Source organism: Haematobia irritans, chromosome 1 (genome assembly GCF_050003625.1).
Source record: "Haematobia irritans isolate KBUSLIRL chromosome 1, ASM5000362v1, whole genome shotgun sequence".
NCBI classification, from domain to species: domain Eukaryota; kingdom Metazoa; phylum Arthropoda; class Insecta; order Diptera; family Muscidae; genus Haematobia; species Haematobia irritans.
In genome coordinates this window covers 97,311,894-97,331,218 of record NC_134397.1, presented here as the reverse complement: position 1 = coordinate 97,331,218, position 19,325 = coordinate 97,311,894, and the positions used below count along the sequence as shown (strand labels likewise).

Sequence of the window (19,325 nt, the reverse complement as noted above, 5' to 3'; positions counted from 1 at the left end):
ACAATATTGTTTGGGAGAATTTTTTTTAAGCATATAATATTTTTGGGTGCAAAATGCTTCCAAACATATTATATGGTCACATAATAACATATTGTTTTTTGGAAGACAACATTATTGAATTTGGATGCAAAAATACAAAATGTTTGGAACTTAGACTACCCAAACATATATTGTTTAGACCAATATGCTTTCAAACATATTATATATTGGTAGAGATCAAACATATAAATGTTTGGGCAATAGCCAAAAATGTATATGCTTGAAGCAAAATATGTTTGGGAGTATATGTTTCAGAAGCGATTTTTTGTGAGGGTGTATAGAGGTATATGCATGCATGAGATAGACTTACCACTTAACATAACGTCATCATCGATTGATTTAAACCATTGTTTCAAGGTAATTTCTCCTTCTTTGAGCTCCATCTCTTCGATTTTGTCGAATTCTTCTGTCATATCTATGGCTTCAGCGTTATAAGCCAAACCCTTTTCAACCAAATAACGGCTGAAACTGGAGTATTTTGTCATACATGGAGCTAACGGGTCTGAAGTTACTGTTGTAGAACCCCACAACACAACGGGTAGGGATCTCATTTCACTAGACTTTTTTCCTCTTAATGAAACCGATAAAGACTCAAATTGCAATAACCAAAAATTGAAGCTGTCGATTGCTGATTGCGACCATGATTTCACACCACCCGCGGGACCAATGCCAGCTAAATGACAGCAATATACAGCATTTGTCACGCGATCTAGCTGGGAGTCAATCGGAAATAGTTGGTGTTTTGCTATAGAACGTATAGTTGCTCCAATGTCGCGTAAAAATACAGAATAAGTAGGTGCGGTACCGATATCTTGGGTTATATCTGTTATTATGCCACGATACCATTCACAACTCTTATGTTGGAGCGTTGGAACTGGTGATGCGTCGTATTTGCTATATACCAGACAGTGACTACCCACAATCCATCGTGGAAACTCTGGGCACGGCAGTTCCAAGCAATTGCCGGAAACACAGTATTTCTGATTTTGAGTCTCTTGGATTTTGGAGTGGAATTCAATGGTACCTTTGGTTAGTTCCGCTAATTGAATATAAAACTCTCCAGGATCAACAATGTGTGTTACGATAATCATGGAACGGTTTACGAATATTTTTTCTTGATCTTTAGATGATTTCGAATTGGCTAATGATAAAGGATCACATCTTGAAAGTTCATCATCTGCCTGTTGTAGTGGTAATTTGGCATTTGGATACTTAATGCATTCGACTGTTTGTGTGGATTCACCAGTCGAAACACCATGGTTGTTTCTCACCAACGTAGCACCAATATTAACGTCCATGTTCTTTTTGCTTACATATAACACAACTAGATTTTCGTTCTTATTAATATTTTGAATTTCCATCCTTAAACAAGGATTCGCAGCCATTTGAGTGAAGTCTTCGATGGCTACTTTAGTATATACATAAGAATTTTCCTGCTTGGGTACAATGTCGGCCAAAGTACATCGTATAGAAAATTCTCGTTTTCTACGAAATTCATCTGCGAGTACAAAAATCTCACGCCAATTTAGATGAAGACGCCTTCCTTCGTCAGCCAAGCGTATGATTAGTGTTCCTCGGTCTTTAATCTCTTCAATGACGCCTCTATGCCATTTTCCCTCGCGAAAAACAGTACAGCACATGTTGACCGCACCTAAATAGATGTACTGATGATTTGCTTTCTCTGGGCCATAAAAGTCATTCATATCGTGAATAAATTTGGCTTTGTCTTGAACCCAATCTTCCTAAAAATTAAAGCGTCGTAGTTTTATGTAATGGATTTCGTTCACTACCCATACTTACCTTAATGACGTAGAATTCTTGCGGACCTATGGCATAGATCATATTAACCATAAGTATCTCACCTACTTGAAAATAATTCCCGGGAATTTGTTCCTCAGATTTAACCGTGGCAACGTTTTTCTAAAAAAGGATTATAAATTTGTCTGTGTTAACATAGTCTTATTTAATCAGGGAATTCAAATTCATCATCTATAGCATACACACACCCGTCTTTCCCACAGGGCACACTGAGCACGTAATCAGGGCCCCGCGATAAATAAGGGCCCCCTAGCTCCTGCCAGATTGCTGAATTTTATTATGAAGATGTTAATGAGAAAGAGTTGGAAATGGAATGTTTGCATTTAACAGAACACTTGAAAATTGTGGACAGTGAAAATGAGGGAACTAATTCTATGTTAAAAATATATCAACTCTTCAAAGAATACAACATTGACGACGCATTTCCAAATGTAGAAATCGCAATGAGATTTTTTTTAAGTATGATGGTTACTAACTGCAGTGGGGAAACTAAAAAGAATTAAAAATGAGTTGAGAAGTACAATACCTCAAGAGAGTTTAAGATTAGGGAGATCGCTGATGTCCATAGAATCCCAGCAAAAACAGCGTCGCCAAAAAAGTAGTGAAAATGTGCTTTTTGGATCCGAAAGTGATGAAAAATTGGCACATAGGCTTATACCATTTCCACAGCCGTTGCACTGCGTTTGCTTCACTTCTTAAGGCGTGATCCGAATTCAGTGTTTTGGATGTAAATTTAAAAAATGTGATATTTAGCCAAACAAAACAAAAAAAAAAAAACAATTTTTTATAATTATTTATGATTTTTAATGGATTGTTCGAAACTTTTGACCTCAAATATTTCCAAAAATTCGCAATTTTTATAGAATAGATTTAGCATTTTTTTGTTTGTCTGTTTAACATTTATTGGTCTTGTACAACAAGACTTAGGTCTTATATTTACAGTACAAGATTTATATAATACAAAATAGAAATCCTAATTATACTATAATTAATTAAACAAGTATGAATACATTAAACATAGGTAGTGAAAAACCAAAATGATTAAATAAACAAATTTGAGTTTTTAATTGGAAATTAAAATGTATAAAATTTGATTATAAACAAATTTAATATTTAGAAATAAAACAAATGGAAAATTTAAATAAGTTATGTTATGTTATAATGTGCGGTAGAAATCAAAAAGACCGCTCTTAAAATTCTCTGCGTTGCTTATTTTTTGTAAGAGAGAGAGAGAGAGTGTCGCATCCGTACCAATCTATTCCCTCGATTAGATCTCGCAAATCTCAGGCTATCATAAATATATGGTGGTTGTTGCGTATATATGATCCTATGTAGAAACAATATTGTACGGCAAGATAAAAATTTGTCAAATGGCATACCATATAAATGATTAAGATATGGAGAAACGTGTTGAAACCGACGAAGATTATAGACATATCTGATGTTATTGTAAACAATATTAAATTTCCACTTGTTTTAAGCATCGCATCTAGCAAAGAGTTCGCAACCATATAGCAAACCTTATTAAACACTCTTCGCTAAGAGTGAACGTATACTACGAGGAGTAAGATGCTGTGTATACCACAGAGTCCTTAATTTGTTGTATGTTTGCCCTATCACCGTATTAATATGATTCGTCCAGGTCAACGAACTATTCAAAGTAATCCCAAGGCTCTTCGCAGAATCCACAATACAAATTTTCTGACCGTTGAGTACAATATCAGAGCATAGTCGAATGTTAAAACCACGTCTGTATAAGAGTAAGCATTTCGTTTTCGCCGGATTCAGAAATAGACCATTCGCCGTCACCCAATCCTGGATGATGGCCAAATTATTATTAAGTCTGTCCATATTCTCCTTAAGTGTCCCCAAATCACTACTTAGGTAAATTTGGACATCGTCTGCATACATGTGGATATTACATATAGGTAGAAAACGAAGGAGATCATTTGTGTATAATGGAAACAGCAATGGACCAAGAACGGATCCCTGCGGCACTCCCTTGCAGCAACGAAGTACATTGGAGATACTTGCACCACTATGAACAGACTGTGTCCGACCATTTAGATACGTGAGCAATAGACGGACCGAACTAGAAGAAAACCCATAAATATTCCCTAGTTTGTAGCACAAAAGCGAGTGATCAAGCGTATCATCTATCGAACATTGAACTCCTTCAATGGACCGAAATCTAAAACTGGACGCCCATATTGTTATAAAAATCATGATTGATTTTGCCCGTAGGTATATTTACAAAAGACTCATTCAAAGCGTTAATATCAATGGAAGACTCAGACTTAATGGCGGATTTTCCAATTCCTATATCCCGTATTACTTTCCATGATAATCGAAACTCCTCGTTCGGACAGGTACACAACTGTCGTAGAGATATTTTATATTTTCACTAAAGAAATTCATCCACCGTTAAATAAGTATACATGCATCCCCAGTCAATCTCCATTAAATTATGCAACAGTAGGGACTGACCCAAGCCCCTAAAATCCCTATATGAGAACTGTCGACTATCCCGAGCAATGTCAAAGTCATAAGTCATGAATAGAAGGTCATGTCTTGAAAAACATGAAGACGATAATTGGACGTATAGTAATACTTTATCAGTGTCATCGACAAAAAACAGATCGAGCAGTGTGCTACAGGTCGACGTGAGGTGAGTGGGAATCGCAGAATTAACAGGATAAAGACCCAAGGACGACATCTCTGAATCCAAAAGTGTCTCAGTTAATAAGTTCGAATTAAAATCCCCTGTAACTATGATATCGCTATAAGCTGTCGTAATCGTGACCAGCTCAACAAAAAAGTCCCCAAAAGGTATAGTATCATGTGGACGATAGAGGCAACCAACAAATACTTTTCCACGTAGTGATTGAATCTCAACGGCAGTGAATTCGATTGCACCATCATTCCTATGTTTATACAAAGCCTCGATATCAAATGTCCTTTAACATAAATAGCAACACCACCCCCAAGCCTTGGCCTATCGTTTCTAAACATATTATAACCATTCAAGCGTACGAAATTGTCCGGCATCTTATCAGAGAGCCATGTTTCTGAGATGCAGATCACATCGATGTCCGAGTTCTCAAAAATAATGCGTAACTCGTCTATTTTATTCCTCACACTCTGAGCATTAATGTGCCAAATCTTCACGCCATTTCTATGTCGTGCTAAAATGTTTACCATATTTCTTGTGGAATCTCTGGAATGACCATGATTATTGCTGGCGGAAAGTATCATAACCATTTGTAGAAACGCAGTAAACAAATAGCGCAAAAAATACATTATATGAATAGTAACTGTGGTGTAGAATATAAATAGTAATTGTGCTTTACGTAAAAAAAGTAATTGTAGTAGTGAATTTAAGTTATACAATAGACAGAAGTATTCCATATTATGAATTGAAGCCGCTAGGATTATGAATATGTTACTATGCTCAGTTTGACGAAAATAATCAAGAACTGCAATATCCTCAATACATATAGGTTCATTAGATAGCAATGACTTAACATAAACGATTGTACGAAATGTGTAAGCGCACGGACGAAAAAGACTGTTTTTCATATGTTTGGGTATAAACATTATATGTTTGGAACTCAAATTTTTAAACACAATATTTTTGAGTGCAAACATATAATGTTCATAAACTAGCATAATATGTTTGGGACATATATGTTAATATGTTAGAACATATTATGTTTGGGACATAAAATGTTTGTAAATATAATATGCTTGGATGCAAACATATATTAATTTAGAAATAGCCCATAAACATATATGTGTTTACAAAGAGAGACAAAGTGTATGCTGGAAGTAAAATAATGAAAGTAACCAATGGGCGCATTACAAATATATATACACAAAGAAAATTTCATTAAATATAGGAAAAATACTATGTGTGAATATAAACAAGTATAAATTTACATATTATGAGTAAACATACATATGTTGTGATATAAGACTTCGCCAAAAATTGTATATGCTTAAGTAAAATATTAAAACGAGTATTCGGAGAGAAAATTCATTCGGAACCAAGATAAAATATATTTGAAAAAAGAGCATGAGTTTTGTTTATCATTTTCGCATTACGGGCACAATTTTTTTGTTTCGTCAAAACAAATCGGAACGTAGGACGAGTAAGTCAAAATATTCAAACAAAGGTTATTAAAGGGATCTTCATAAAAACTAACGAAAGGGCACTATACACTGAACAAAAAGCATGACCGGTTCCAAAGATTGTGTCTCCACTTTAACAATTTTGGTATTGATTCCGAACCAAAGAAGCGGAGAATACAAGTAAGGATGCTTTTAAGACACAATTCTTTTTAAATGGGGGTTTGTGTACTTGACTCTACGAAGCACATTTCAATTTATCGCTTTTTCAGCTTTTTTCATATGTTATAAAATATCCGTTAAAAACAAGACTTCCAGTAGAAATGATGCTATGTTTCAAGTAAAAATGTCTTTAAAACAAAGTATTGAAAAACAAATACTATTTTTTAATGATTTTTGCCTTGTAGTCAAGATGCAAAAATGCAACAAATTTAAAGACAGTTTCATCAATTTTAAAGAATTTTTCTGAATTATTAAAGTCAAGTTGACCTTAGTCCAAAAATTTGTTCTTTTATGTTATGATACCCATTTTTAAGTCAAATCACTTAATTATAACGACAACACGACTTCATTGAAAGTATCGACCTTTGAACATGGAAAAAAACTTTATATTAGAGAAATGCGTCTTCTTAGCTAAGCAAAAGTTGTATTCTTATTTTAAGGACATGAACTCTTTGGCCTCACGACAATATTTTTTCAGTGCACTCTTTTTAGAGTTGTGAAAGTAATACGAAAACAGGGGGAAACAGTGAAAAATTAAACAGTAAGATCTATAAAAACAAAGATTAGTTCCTCTTTATTAATGAGTAGTCCAAGAGGAGTTGACGGATTTTTTCGAAAATAAAAGCGGGCATTGAGTTCGAGTAATGACGCTAAAATTATTTCTCATTTTAGAGGCAAAACCAGAATAACATTACAACTTTTTCCGGTAAATTGTATTATAAAATGGTGGGGAAAGATCCAAGGCAACAAAAGTTTTTTTTTCTTTAAAAGAAATTATTAAAGAAAAGTAAAAGGGTAAACATGGCCATTTTAACGCGATAATGCCAATTTATACCGGCCTTAAGAATTAAATTAAGTACAAAATTATTCGTTAATAAAAATTCATATTTATTTGTATTTCTAAATTAATGCCCTTCAGTTTTTTTGGTGCCAATTGACCCCTTTTTCCAAGCAATTGGAATGCCGGTCATGGGACTGGTTGTATTTAGCCAATTGGTAGCCACTTCATGCATTTTTCTCTAGACCACTATGAACCCATCCCCTAACCGGTTCAAATGTCTCTATCACAGGGTTAATTAACACATTTCTGGCCCTTTTGCATCTATAACAGGGACAATTCTATTTTTAGATTTTTTTCAGTTATATTTTCCCTACATTTGTTCATTTTCTACCAATATCACAAACATTTAAATTGACGTTTCAACGCTGTGTGTTCAATGGCGTTTGTGGCTGAATGCGTTAAGGCGTTCTGTTATGCTGCCAGTAAACCCAGGTTCAAAACCTGGTCTGAGCGAAAAAGTTTTTCAAATTGTAAAAATTAGATAATAAGACAAATAAAAGTAACAAAACAACATTGATAGAAATAAGAAGTAAAATTGGTGGAAAAATTTGTTTTTTAGAACTGTCTCCCTAACATGTCTATTTGAACTGGTTAATTGATGGGTTGAAAACAACCGGTTAAAGGATTGGTTTGTAGGTATCTATGTGGGGGTCAATTGACCCTTCCTATGACAACCCCATGTTAATTTCACCGGTCACCTAACCAGTTAAAGGACCTGTACCGGCTATAAAGGACAGGTGAATCGACCGGTTTGGGACCAGTCCCAAGAACTGAAGGGTGGTGTTACATGCTAGCAAACAATTGTTCACACCAAAATAAATTTATGTGCTGTTGTAAAATTACTGTTTAGAATTTAAATATAATGTGCTTTTGAATGGTTATCGTTAACCTTAGGATTCGATGGAAAAATATTTATATATACTCGACTTCACGTTCTTTTTTTGTAAGAGTTTTTGAATTTCTTCGACAATTTTAAACTTGTATACAAAAACCTTTATTTGTTACACAATTTTTATTTTTGCAATAAAAAAAATAATATTTGATTTGAACTCAGTTCATTTCGTTTATATCAAGCACTTTTCTTTTCCGACTTTAAGTCTTTTATAAAACACACTTTACAATTTCGTAGTAAAAATTTAATATAATAGTATGTAATGCTGAACACCTTTTGGGAACTTCCGAACGTATCCGGAATATATGTTAAAAAATATATAAAAAAAATAAAAAAAATGGTGTTGGTCGAAGCAGGGATCGAACCCAGGACCCCTGTCACGCAAGGCGGACGACCAACCACTGCTCCACGCTGCCAACAAATGTATGATTAACAATGTTATGTTGTTAAACAATGTTATGTTTGCATCGGCTCGTGGGCGCCGCAAGCTATGCTATATAAATATAACTTATAACGATAATTATCTCTTGATGACCATAACAGCTACGTAGGCCAGTGGTTAGTGTGCTGGCTTACAAACTGTGTGGTCCGCTGTTCGAATCCCCGTCCGGCAAAAGGTAAAATTAAAAAAAATTATAAAATTTAATAATTTCTTCTACAATGGTTCTTAAATTTAAATTACCATGATTTTTTCGATATGCGGCTAATGACTTGAGTAAGAAATTTTTGTCGTACGGTGACATCAATTTAGCTATGATCACAGCATCTGGTGAGCTTCTCTTCTTAGTGTTGTTTCCATTTTGAAGGCGATGAATTGATTTTAGCCTTGGTGTGGGTACATTTATCGCATTGCAGATTGCATTGAACGAATCTTGCAAGTTCTCATTATTGGTATAAGGAATTCCATTTATACGAACTTCGCACGCAACGAAAGAATTTTCTTGCCGAAGTGCTTGTAGTTTCAGTTCTTTAATTTCAAATTTTAGGAATTCAAGCTCATTCGAAACAGATTCTAGTTTGGTCACACGTTCTGTAACAGCGTCCAAGTCAGCTCGAACACTATGCAATCTCCGGTCAAGTTCGCTTAGAAGACTGTTTTTCAAAATGTTTGTCCATTATTTCCAGTATCTACTTTAATTCCATGGGTGTATGTACAAGTTTTGAAGATTTTGAGGCGTTTTCGAGAGCCGATTGATATAAACTACATTCTCTCCCACGTTTTAATACCCCAATTCTAAATATTCCCTGGGGAATGCGTTCCCTGGGAATTGATTTTCCCCGGGAATAAAATCCTCCTATTCTAAATAGTAAGACAAGGGAATAACTAGGGAGAAATAAGTTCGAGTACCCGAAATCAGCTGTTTTGCTTCAGCTGTTTTATTTTAGCAAATATTTACATACAAATTTTAAACTGAAATTGTATTGAATTGACGTAAAAGTGTATTTAAAGAGAAAATGTGAATAAAATGTTTAGTGCAGTGTTTATGGTAGTAGCTGAGGAAGAGGCGCATCAAGGATAGAAAGGAGAAAGCTTCGCGATGCCACCAATCCACTTGAGTTGCCTGAAGCTTTGTAACTACATACTTGTAGCGGTTTTTACTTAGTCAATGCTTTCCTTTTGAAGGTTTCAGAAATACTAGAGGTAAATAAGCCGGCCTTCAAATATCTGTTGGACGTGTTAGCAGCCCATATTCCTCCTCAATGCAAGTCATTTGGATTATCCCCATTAGTACAATTAAGTTCTGCTCTACGCCTTTTTGCCGAAGGCGGCTACCAAACGGGCATACGAAAAGAACGAGACGTATTTGTGGCTCAGTTTATCCTAAGCAAAGTTCTTAAAGAAGTCTTAAACATACATACACCTATGTGGATAAATTTCACCAAAACGGAAGAAGAACAACAAAATGTCATTAGCTTTTTACGTCAAGCATGGAATTCCTAGCGTAATAGGATGTGTTGACGGGACGCATGTCCGCATTATTGCTCCTTCAACGAACAAGCAACTATATTAATTGTAAAGCCTTTATTTTCAAATTTAAAAGAATTTTTAAAATATGTACAGATCTGTGACCATGAGATGAGGACTCGGTAGTTGAATGCATCCCATCCTGATGCATGACACTACTCTTTTATTTTTTGTTCTTTTAATTTGTGGGGTTTGATCTGAACTTACAGAGAACATCGTATGCGAGAAATTCCTACAGGCTCAAACATCACCAAAGCTGAACCGCGGATTGTTGCGAGAGTCAACGAAATCTGTGAAGAGGAAGCCCTTGATGACTCAATTGAAGCGGTGACGGTGATTGAAAATTTGGATGGTTCTACGGTTCCTCCAGATAAATCTTCACCATTGTAAGGCCGCTTGTGCTGCCTTAAAAGTTCTCCTGATGAAAGGAGACATAGATATAGTTCTTATTCAAGAACCGTACATATATAAGAACAAAATCTGTGAATTAAGCACTCCGGGTTTCAAACTTTTGCATAATACCGGTAACGATATAAATCGAGCATGTATAATTGCTAAGAACGAACTAAACTTGTTTCTGCTTCCTTCATTAAGCAATGCAGACACTGTCGTAGCCAGTCTAGAGATATCCCAATGCAAATACTGGACATCTATGGGACATGATAGGGAGATGTCTCCATGTGCCATTAAGACCGTAGTTGAGGAGTCACTGATACTATGATGTGCATGCGATGCAAATGCACATCATAGTATTTGGGGAAGTAGTGATACTAATGCAAGGGGAGAGTCGCTAATAGAGTTTATTTTGCGTAGTAACCTGGTAGTTTGCAATAAGGGCGATGCACCAACCTTCGTCACCAAAAACAGGCAAGAGGTTTTGGACGTCACATTGGCCTTTCCGGAGCTGAATGATAAGATATCTGAGTGGCAAGTTTAGCATCCACTAACTCCGCTCCAGCTTTCATTAAAACATCGGAGGGCAATTGGACAACGTCCAGTGATGAGACGCTGGAGGTACTATTGGACACACATTTTCCTAGAAATCAGACGGTTGGACCATGTTCTGGCGGTGCTACAGTGGCTCAGCGGACATTTCCTATCGAGGAACTTGTACCGGCATCTAGAATAAATTGGTCGTTAAATAGCTTTGGGTCATTCAAATCCCCCAGACCTGATGGAAATACTCCGGCAGAGTTACAAGCAGTGACTGACAGAATTATCTCTTGGTTGACGGTGATAACAGGTTGGCTGAAAAGTCCCCGGTCTGACACATGATGGCGTCGCTAGTATTAGATGGCGTCGCTAGTATTAGATGGCGTCGCTAGTATTAAATGCTTCAAATAATTCGTGTTAAAATTTGACGTCTGTAAGTTAATTAGTTTGTGAGATAGAGCGTCTTTTGTGAAGCAACTTTTGTTATTGTGAAAAAAATGAAAAAAAGGAATTCCGTGTTTTGATAAAATACTGTTTTCTGAAGGGGGAAAAATACGGTGGAAGCAAAAACTTGGCTTGATAATGAGTTTCCAGACTTTGCCCAAGGGAAATCAACAATAATTGATTGGTATGCAAAATTCAAGCGTGGTGAAATGAGCACGGAGGACGGTGAATGCAGTGGACGCCGGAAAGAGGTGGTTACAGACGAAAACATCAAAAAAATCAACAAAATGATTTTGAATGACCGTAAAATGAAGTTGATCGATATAGCAGAGGCCATAAAGATATCAAAGGAACGTGTTGGTCATATCATTCATCAATATTTGGATATGCGGAAGCTCTGTGCAAAATGGGTGCCGCACGAGCTCACATTTGACCAAAAACAACAACGTGTTGATGATTCTGAGCGGTGTTTGCAGCTGTTAACTCGTAATACACCCGAGTTTTTCCGTCGATATGTGACAATGGATGAAACATGGCTCCATCACTACACTCCTGAGTCCAATCGACAGTCGGCTGAGTGGACAGCGACCGGTGAACCATCTCCGAAACGTAGAAAGACTCAAAAGTCCGCTGGCAAAGTAATGGCCTCTGTTTTTTGGGATGCGCATGGAATAATTTTTATCGATTATCTTGAGAATGGAAAAACCATCAACAGTGCCTATGATATGGCGTTATTGGAGCGTTTGAGGGCCGAAATCGCGGCAAAACAGCCCCATATGAAGAAGAAAAAAGACAACGCACTGTGCCACAAGTCATTGAGAACTATGGCAAAAATTCATGAATTGGGCTTCGAATTGCTTCCTCACCCACCGTATTCTCCAGAGCTGGCCCCATCGACTTTTTCTTCTTCTCAGACCTTAAAAGGATGCTCGCAGGGAAAAAATTTGGCTGCAATGAAGAGGTGATTGCCGAAACTGAGGCCTATTTTGAGGCAAAACCGAAGGAGTACTACCAAAATGATATCAAAAAATTGGGAGGTCGTTATAATCGTTGTATCGTTCTTGAAGGGAACTATGTTGAATAATAAAAACGAATTTTGACAAAAAAAATGTGTTTTTCTTTGTTAGACCGGGGACTTATCAGCAAATCTGTTATATAAAGGATGTATAAACTTAGCATATATTCCAGAAAAGTGGAGGGAAACAAAAGTCGTTTTCATACCTAACGCAGGAAAAGCCTCTCACTCGAGTGCGAAGGATTTCCGACAAATCAGCTTATCCTCATTCCTACTTAAGACTCTGGAGAGGATGATAGACATTTATCTTATAACTAGCGTCGATTAAAGTTTGTTCTCGAAACGACAGCATGCATACTCGAAGGGCAGTTCTACTGAGACCGCTTTGCATGAACTAGTCATCTTTATCGAAAGCTCACTATCTGTCAAAGAATACACAATCGTGGCGTTTCTAGACATCGAAGGGGCGTTCAACAATGTCCATCCGAGCTCGATATTAAATGGACTGACAACTCTGAATGTTGATCCATGTATACTTAGGCTGTTAGACGAACTTCTAATGAAAAGACGTATTTCAGCCACACTAGGACAAGCAAACATACAATGGTATGTGAACAGAGGCACTCCCCAAGGAGGAGTTCTATCACCTCTTCTTTGGAATGTTATAACCTTCTGGTTACCCTAGAAAAAGAAAGGATAAAAGTGGTAGGATACGCAGATGATGTGGCTCTAGCAATCAGGGGAAAATTCCCATCCTCAATCAGAGATATTATTCAGAGGGCCTTCCGGATGACTGAAAAATGGGCGAAAGACAATGGTCTTGGGGTAAATCCTGCAAAGACTGAACTAGTCATGTACTGCAAAGATCGCAAAACTCCCACGGTTAGGCCCATTTCCTTAGGGGTATTGAAATTCCCTTTGGTGAGTGTGCAAAATACCTTGGCGTTATTTTGGACAGGAAGCTGAACTTTAAGCTTAATATTGAAGAAAGGGCGAGAAAAGCAACGGTAGCTTTGTACTCGTGCAAAAAGGCAATAGGAAAAAGTGGTGCCACTTTAACCTAACCTAACCATCATCCCTTGTTGTGGGATTCGAGAGGGCTCTCACTGTTGACCACAATTTACCAGTTCCTGTGCCTAAGTTACATTGCTTCAGGTGCTCTAACCAAGTGTTCCGCTTGTGCTCGTCGACTATCTTACTAATCTCTATATTCAGTTCCCTGATTCTAGAATCACCAGTGTTAGCACCACGGCGTTCACCACGCTCGTCTTCCCGCCGCTTCGGCTGGGAAGTTGGGCCTTGCTTGGGCAATTCGACCAGCGGGTATGAAGCGGGTATCCCGGAACACCCTCTGGGCAACATGAACATGAGAGGGTGACTCACTGAAGCCGTGATCTGTATATATTCTGAAGCCTACCCAGTTGGCTTTCTTTTGATTGATGAACGTCCGGCGTTCAGAGGTTATGAAATCGGAAGGTCGGTCAATGGTGAGAATTATGGGGAGGTGGTCTGATCCCAATGAAATGACGGGTTGCCAGGAAACGTCATTTATCCGACCAGCGGACGCTAAAGATAAATCCGGCGAACTGCTGCAATCACCCATAATTCTCGTGGGCCGCAATCCCACGGCGGCGGTTTCTTCGTACCGGATTGAACCGATGGATCCCACCAGTTGACCAGCGGCTGCCAAATCAGTGTACGTGTACGTGTTATGCCTTGGTAGTTCATTTGGATGAAGAAATTTATAAAACTAAAAAACAAAAATTTTCTCTTCAATTTCACTTTTTATTTCTATTAGTATTTTTGTTACACTTTTACTTCTTAGCTTCAACCTGTATCTGTTGGCACCATAACAACGCTTTAGCACACTTAACCGCAAACGCCATTGAACACGATGCATCAAAACGTCTATTCAAATGTTGTGACTACTCCCTGATATGTTCTTTATTATTATTATTACTATTATTATTATGAATGAAAAACTAAAGAACGATGGTTCCAAATCTCACCATCGGAAATATTTCTAAAAAATTGTTTTTTATGTTATACATCGTTTTTATTGTTATTTTCGACATATATTTTTGTATAAATATATTTTTTCCATAAATAGCATTTCAAAACCTTATTAATAGAACTTCCATGGAAGTGAAAAAGTCAAACGGCACAGGTTCAAATCAAATTTTCACTTAAATTAGCCTCATTGCGTACTTGTTCAAAAGGACTACACCGATGGGGATCCCGTTATATCCAAATGAAGGTGTATAAAAACGATCAGCTAACGGATTCAGAAATGGACAAGCCTCTGTCTGAATCAGAAGTAAACGGAACCTCTTGCGAAGTCGAGGGAGATACCAAAGTTGAAGACATGGATAGATACCGTATGCGTGAGGAAGTTTCTACTGCCTCAGAACTCACCAAAGTTGAACCTATGGTTATTGCGAGAGTCACCGAGAACTCTGAAGAGGGTATTCTTGATGACTCGATTGAAGCGGCTGATGTGACGGTTGTTGAAAATCTCGATGGTCCTACGGATCCTCCAGATAAATCTTCATCATTGTAAGGCTGCATGTGCTGCCTTAAAAGTTCTCCTGATGAAAGGGGACATAGACATAGTTCTTATTCAAGAACCATACGTTTATAGAAACAAAATACATGAATTAAGTACTCCGGGGTTCAAACTATTGCAGTATACTGGTAATGATATAAATCGAGCCTGTATAATTGCCAAAAACGAGCTTAACTTGTTTCTGCTTTCTTCAGTGTGCAATGCAGACACTGTCGTTGCCAATTTAGAAATAGCCAAATGCGAATATTGGGTATCTTCGGTCTACATGGGACATGACAGGGAGATGCCTCCATGTGCCGTTAAGACCTTAGTTGAGGAGTCACTGAAAACAAAGACGAAACTCATTATGGGATGCGATGCGAATGCGCATCATAGTATATGGGGAAGTAGTGATACTAATGCAAGAGGAGGGTCGCTAATAGAGTTTATTTAGCGTACTAATCTGGTAGTCTGCAACAAGGGAGATGCCCCAACCTTTGTCACTAAAAACAGGTAAGAGGTTTTGGAAATCACCTTGGCCTCGCAAGAACTGAATGAAATGATATCTGAGTGGCAGGTTTTAAGTGAACACAGCTTCTCAGATCATCGCTACACAGTTTCAAATTTGATGTTCATACCACCAAGACCATACTTCCGCCAAAAGTTAGGAAATATGACTGGAATAGGTATAGGGAATTGTTCAATATGATGATACCGGAAATAACAGACACAAATATGAGAAATGTGCAAGATATCGAACACACAGTGGAGCGGATTACTAAGGCCTTCAATATCTCACTGAAAGCTACATGCCCTAGAGGGAAGCTCAAGGGGAAAAATCGACCACCATTGTGGTCTACGGAATTAAGTAATATGAGGAAATCCTGCAGGAGGCTCTTTAACAAGGCAAAGTCCACTAGAGCCCCTGAGGATTGGGACGCTTACAAGAAGAATCTGAGAGGATACAAGCGAGAACTGAGAAATGCTCTGCATAACTCTTGGAATGATTACTGCAGCAGTATTGAGAATACGTCCGAGGCTTCCAGACTACGGAAGGTTCTAGCATCCACCAAGTCCTCTCCAGGTTTCATTACAACATCGGAGGGCAATTGGATAACGTCCAGTGAGGAGACGCTGGAGGTACTATTGGACGCACATTTTCCTGGAAATCAGACGGTTGAACCAGGTTCTGGCGGTGCCACAGTGGCTCAGCGGTCGTTTCCTATCGAGGAAATTGTATCGGAATCTAGAATAAGATGGGCGTTAAATAGCTTTGGAGCATTCAAATCCCCCGGACCTGATGGAATTACTCCGGCGGAGTTACAAGCAGTGACTGACAAAATTATCCCCTGGTTGTCGGCGATATATAAAGGATGTATCAACTTATCATATATCCCAGGAAAGTGGAGGGAAACAAAAGTCGTTTTCATACCTAAAGCGAGAAAAGCCTCTCACTCGAAGGCGAAGGATTTCCGACCAATCAGCTTATACTCATTCCTACTTAAGACTCTGGAGAGGATGATAAATATTTATCTTAGAACTAGCATCGATTCAAGTTTGTTCTCGAAACGACAGCATGCATACTCGAAGGGCAGGTCTACTGAGACCGCATTACATGAACTAGTCAGCTATATTGAAAGCTCACTATCTGTCAAAGAATACACAATCGTGGCGTTTCTAGACATCGAAGGGGCGTTCAATAATGTCCATCCGAGCTCGATATTAAATGGACTGACAACTCTGAATGTTGATCCATGTATACTTAGCGTACTTGTTCAAAAGGACTGCACCGATGGGTTTAAAAGAAATCTTTGTGGACTAGTCCAAAAGGACTGCATCGGAAGTTAGACAATAATCGATGGGGTATTCCCGGATGCACTTTAAAACAAACGCTTGTGGAACAACTTCATGTACATGTACATGTAATAATGTCCTATTTATTAACCTATCATTACCGATTATATATGGTATTATGCAAGATAAAAAATAAGAAATCAAGTAACTACGGCCTTAAGTTCAGCCGGGCCGAGGGTTAGGTTAGGTTAGGTTAAAGTGACAGCCCGATTAAGTTTCAGGCTCACTTAGACTATTCAGTCCATTGTGATACCACATTTAACTAAAAGTACCTATTACACATGGGAACTTCTAGTGTTAACCACTGAACCTTCTCTATTATTTTCTTTCGTTGAACCAACCAGATTGTTCCAAAAACATTAACAGACTGCCTAAGTTAACGTTTTCCAGGTCCGCCAGTAATCTAAAGCTATATGCCCCTAAAATTCGGTTACGTCTTACACAATATGCAGGACACTCACACAAGAGGTGTTTAATTGATTCCTTTTCCTCCGCATCATGACAGCTCATACAGTAGTCATTATACTTCGCACCAATAGTTTTTGCAAATTCGCCTATCAGGCAGGGACCCGTTATAGCAGATATCAGAAGTGATATCTGACGTCTTGAGAATACTAGCATATCTAGTGTGCGGTTCAAGTTTAACTGTGGTCATATTGGTGTCATTACAACTCTTGCAATTCTCCCATCAAACATTTACCATCACAACAGCCTTCTCACGGAGTAAGAACTTGTAGATAGCCAGAGACATACCAACAGATTCCAGTTCCCCTGGAATATGTAAGGTAGTCCCTAGCCTCGCCAACTCATCCGCTTAGGTGAATAGGTGAATATTGTACTGCTCAGCCATCTCGTTGAGAGATTTGCGGCTGTCTATGGCCGTTTTCGAGTTAAGGAACACAGAGTCCAAGGATTTTATTGCAGGTTGACTGTACATATATTATATATATTAATGCCAATATTTGTTGGAACATTACTTCTCAGCCAATTCACCACCTCTCTTATTGCTAATATTTCAGCCTAAAAAACACTACAGTGATTAGGTAATCTTTTCGCTATTCGAATTTCCAGATCTTTAGAATATACTCGAAAGGAATAAGTTTTGTTTTTTGAAATACCTCAAAACCCGTATAAGATAGAAATTTCTTATTTTCGGTTTCAAAATCATATTTTTTATAATTTAGTATGTACGAACTCAAAATAGTGATAATAGAACATGGCTAAAAATGACTTAGACCACTTTAGACCGAACAAAGCTTTTTGCCCTTTTTGGATTGGACATTTTTTAAAACTTTAGACACAAGCTAAGTACAATATTAACCATAACTTTTGATAGAAATGTCCAATAAATTCAAACTTTTGACAGGATGAAATTCACATCAATCCGAATAAAAAACAGCGAACTCCAACGAAACATGCTAAGTCGACTTAGCGTACTCTGGAATGAGGACATCGATATAGCATTATAGGTCTAACCATTGCGATGTATAGCCAATGCACAATTTTCGGTTTTAGTCCCCACTTTTTTCCTATTGCCTTTTTGCACGAGTACAAAGCTACCGTGGCTTTTCTCGCCCTTTCTTCAATATTAAGCCTAAAGTTCAGCTTCCTGTTCAAAATAACGCCAAGGTATTTTGCACACTCACCAAAGGGATTTTCAATACCCCTAAGGATATGGGCTTAACCGTGGGAGTTTTGCGATCTACTGGGCAGGTCTACTGAGACCGCATTACATGAACTGGTCAGCTTTATTGAAAGCTCACTATCTGTCAATGAATACACAATCGTGCCGTTTCTAGACATAGAAGGGGCATTCAATAACATCCATCCGAGTTCGAAATGGACTGACAATTCTGAATGTTGATCCAGGTATACTTAGACTGTTAGACGAACTTCTAATGAGGAGACGCATTTCAGCCACACTAGGACAAGCAAACATACAAAGGTATGTGAACAGATGCACTCCCCAAGGAGGAGTTCTATCGCCTCTTCTTTGGAATGTTGATATAAAAAACCTTCTGGGTTCCCTAGAAAATGATGTGGCTCTAGCATTCAGGGGAAAATTCCCCACAATCAGAGATATATACAGAGAGCCCTCCGGATGACTGAGAAATGGGCGAAAGAAAATGGAGTTGGGGTAAATCCTGCAAAGACAGAACTACTCATGTACTGCAAAGATCGAAAAACTCCCACGGTTAAGCCCATATCCTTAGGGGGTATTGAAATTCCCTTTGGTGAGTGTGTAAAATACCTTGGCGTTATTTTGGACAGGAAGCTGAACTTTAAACTTAATATTGAAGAAAGGGCGAGAAAAGCCACGGTAGCTTTGTACTCGTATAAACAGGCAATAGGAAAAAAGTGGGGACTAAAACCGAAAATTGTGCATTGGCTATACACGGCAGTGGTTAGACCTATAATGCTATATGGTGTTGTAGTCTGGTGGCCGGCACTTCAGCAACCGGCAGGTTTAGATAAAGCTCAGCGTATGGCGTGCTTGTGTATCTCAGGCGCATTCAGTAAGACAGGAACAGATTCCCTTAATGTCATGCTACATGTATTGCCTTGGGAGCCACCGTGGTGCAATGGTTAGCATGCCTGCCTTGCATACACAAGATCGTGGGGTCGATT

At 38.0% G+C, this 19,325-nt stretch overlaps 1 protein-coding gene across 2 annotated transcripts in view; it reads right to left on the bottom strand.

Annotated features, from left to right (window-relative positions):
- Window positions 1-19,325, bottom strand: part of qin (tudor domain-containing protein qin) — a 663,334-nt gene that overhangs the window by 100,093 nt on the left and 543,916 nt on the right. For both annotated transcript variants that reach the window (XM_075291196.1, XM_075291197.1), the window contains exons 9-10: window positions 1,840-1,959; window positions 350-1,781 (exon numbers count right to left, since the gene is read on the bottom strand). In XM_075291196.1, coding sequence (XP_075147311.1) covers window positions 350-1,781; window positions 1,840-1,959 — 1,552 coding nt within the window. The remainder of the gene's footprint in view (window positions 1-349; window positions 1,782-1,839; window positions 1,960-19,325) is intronic.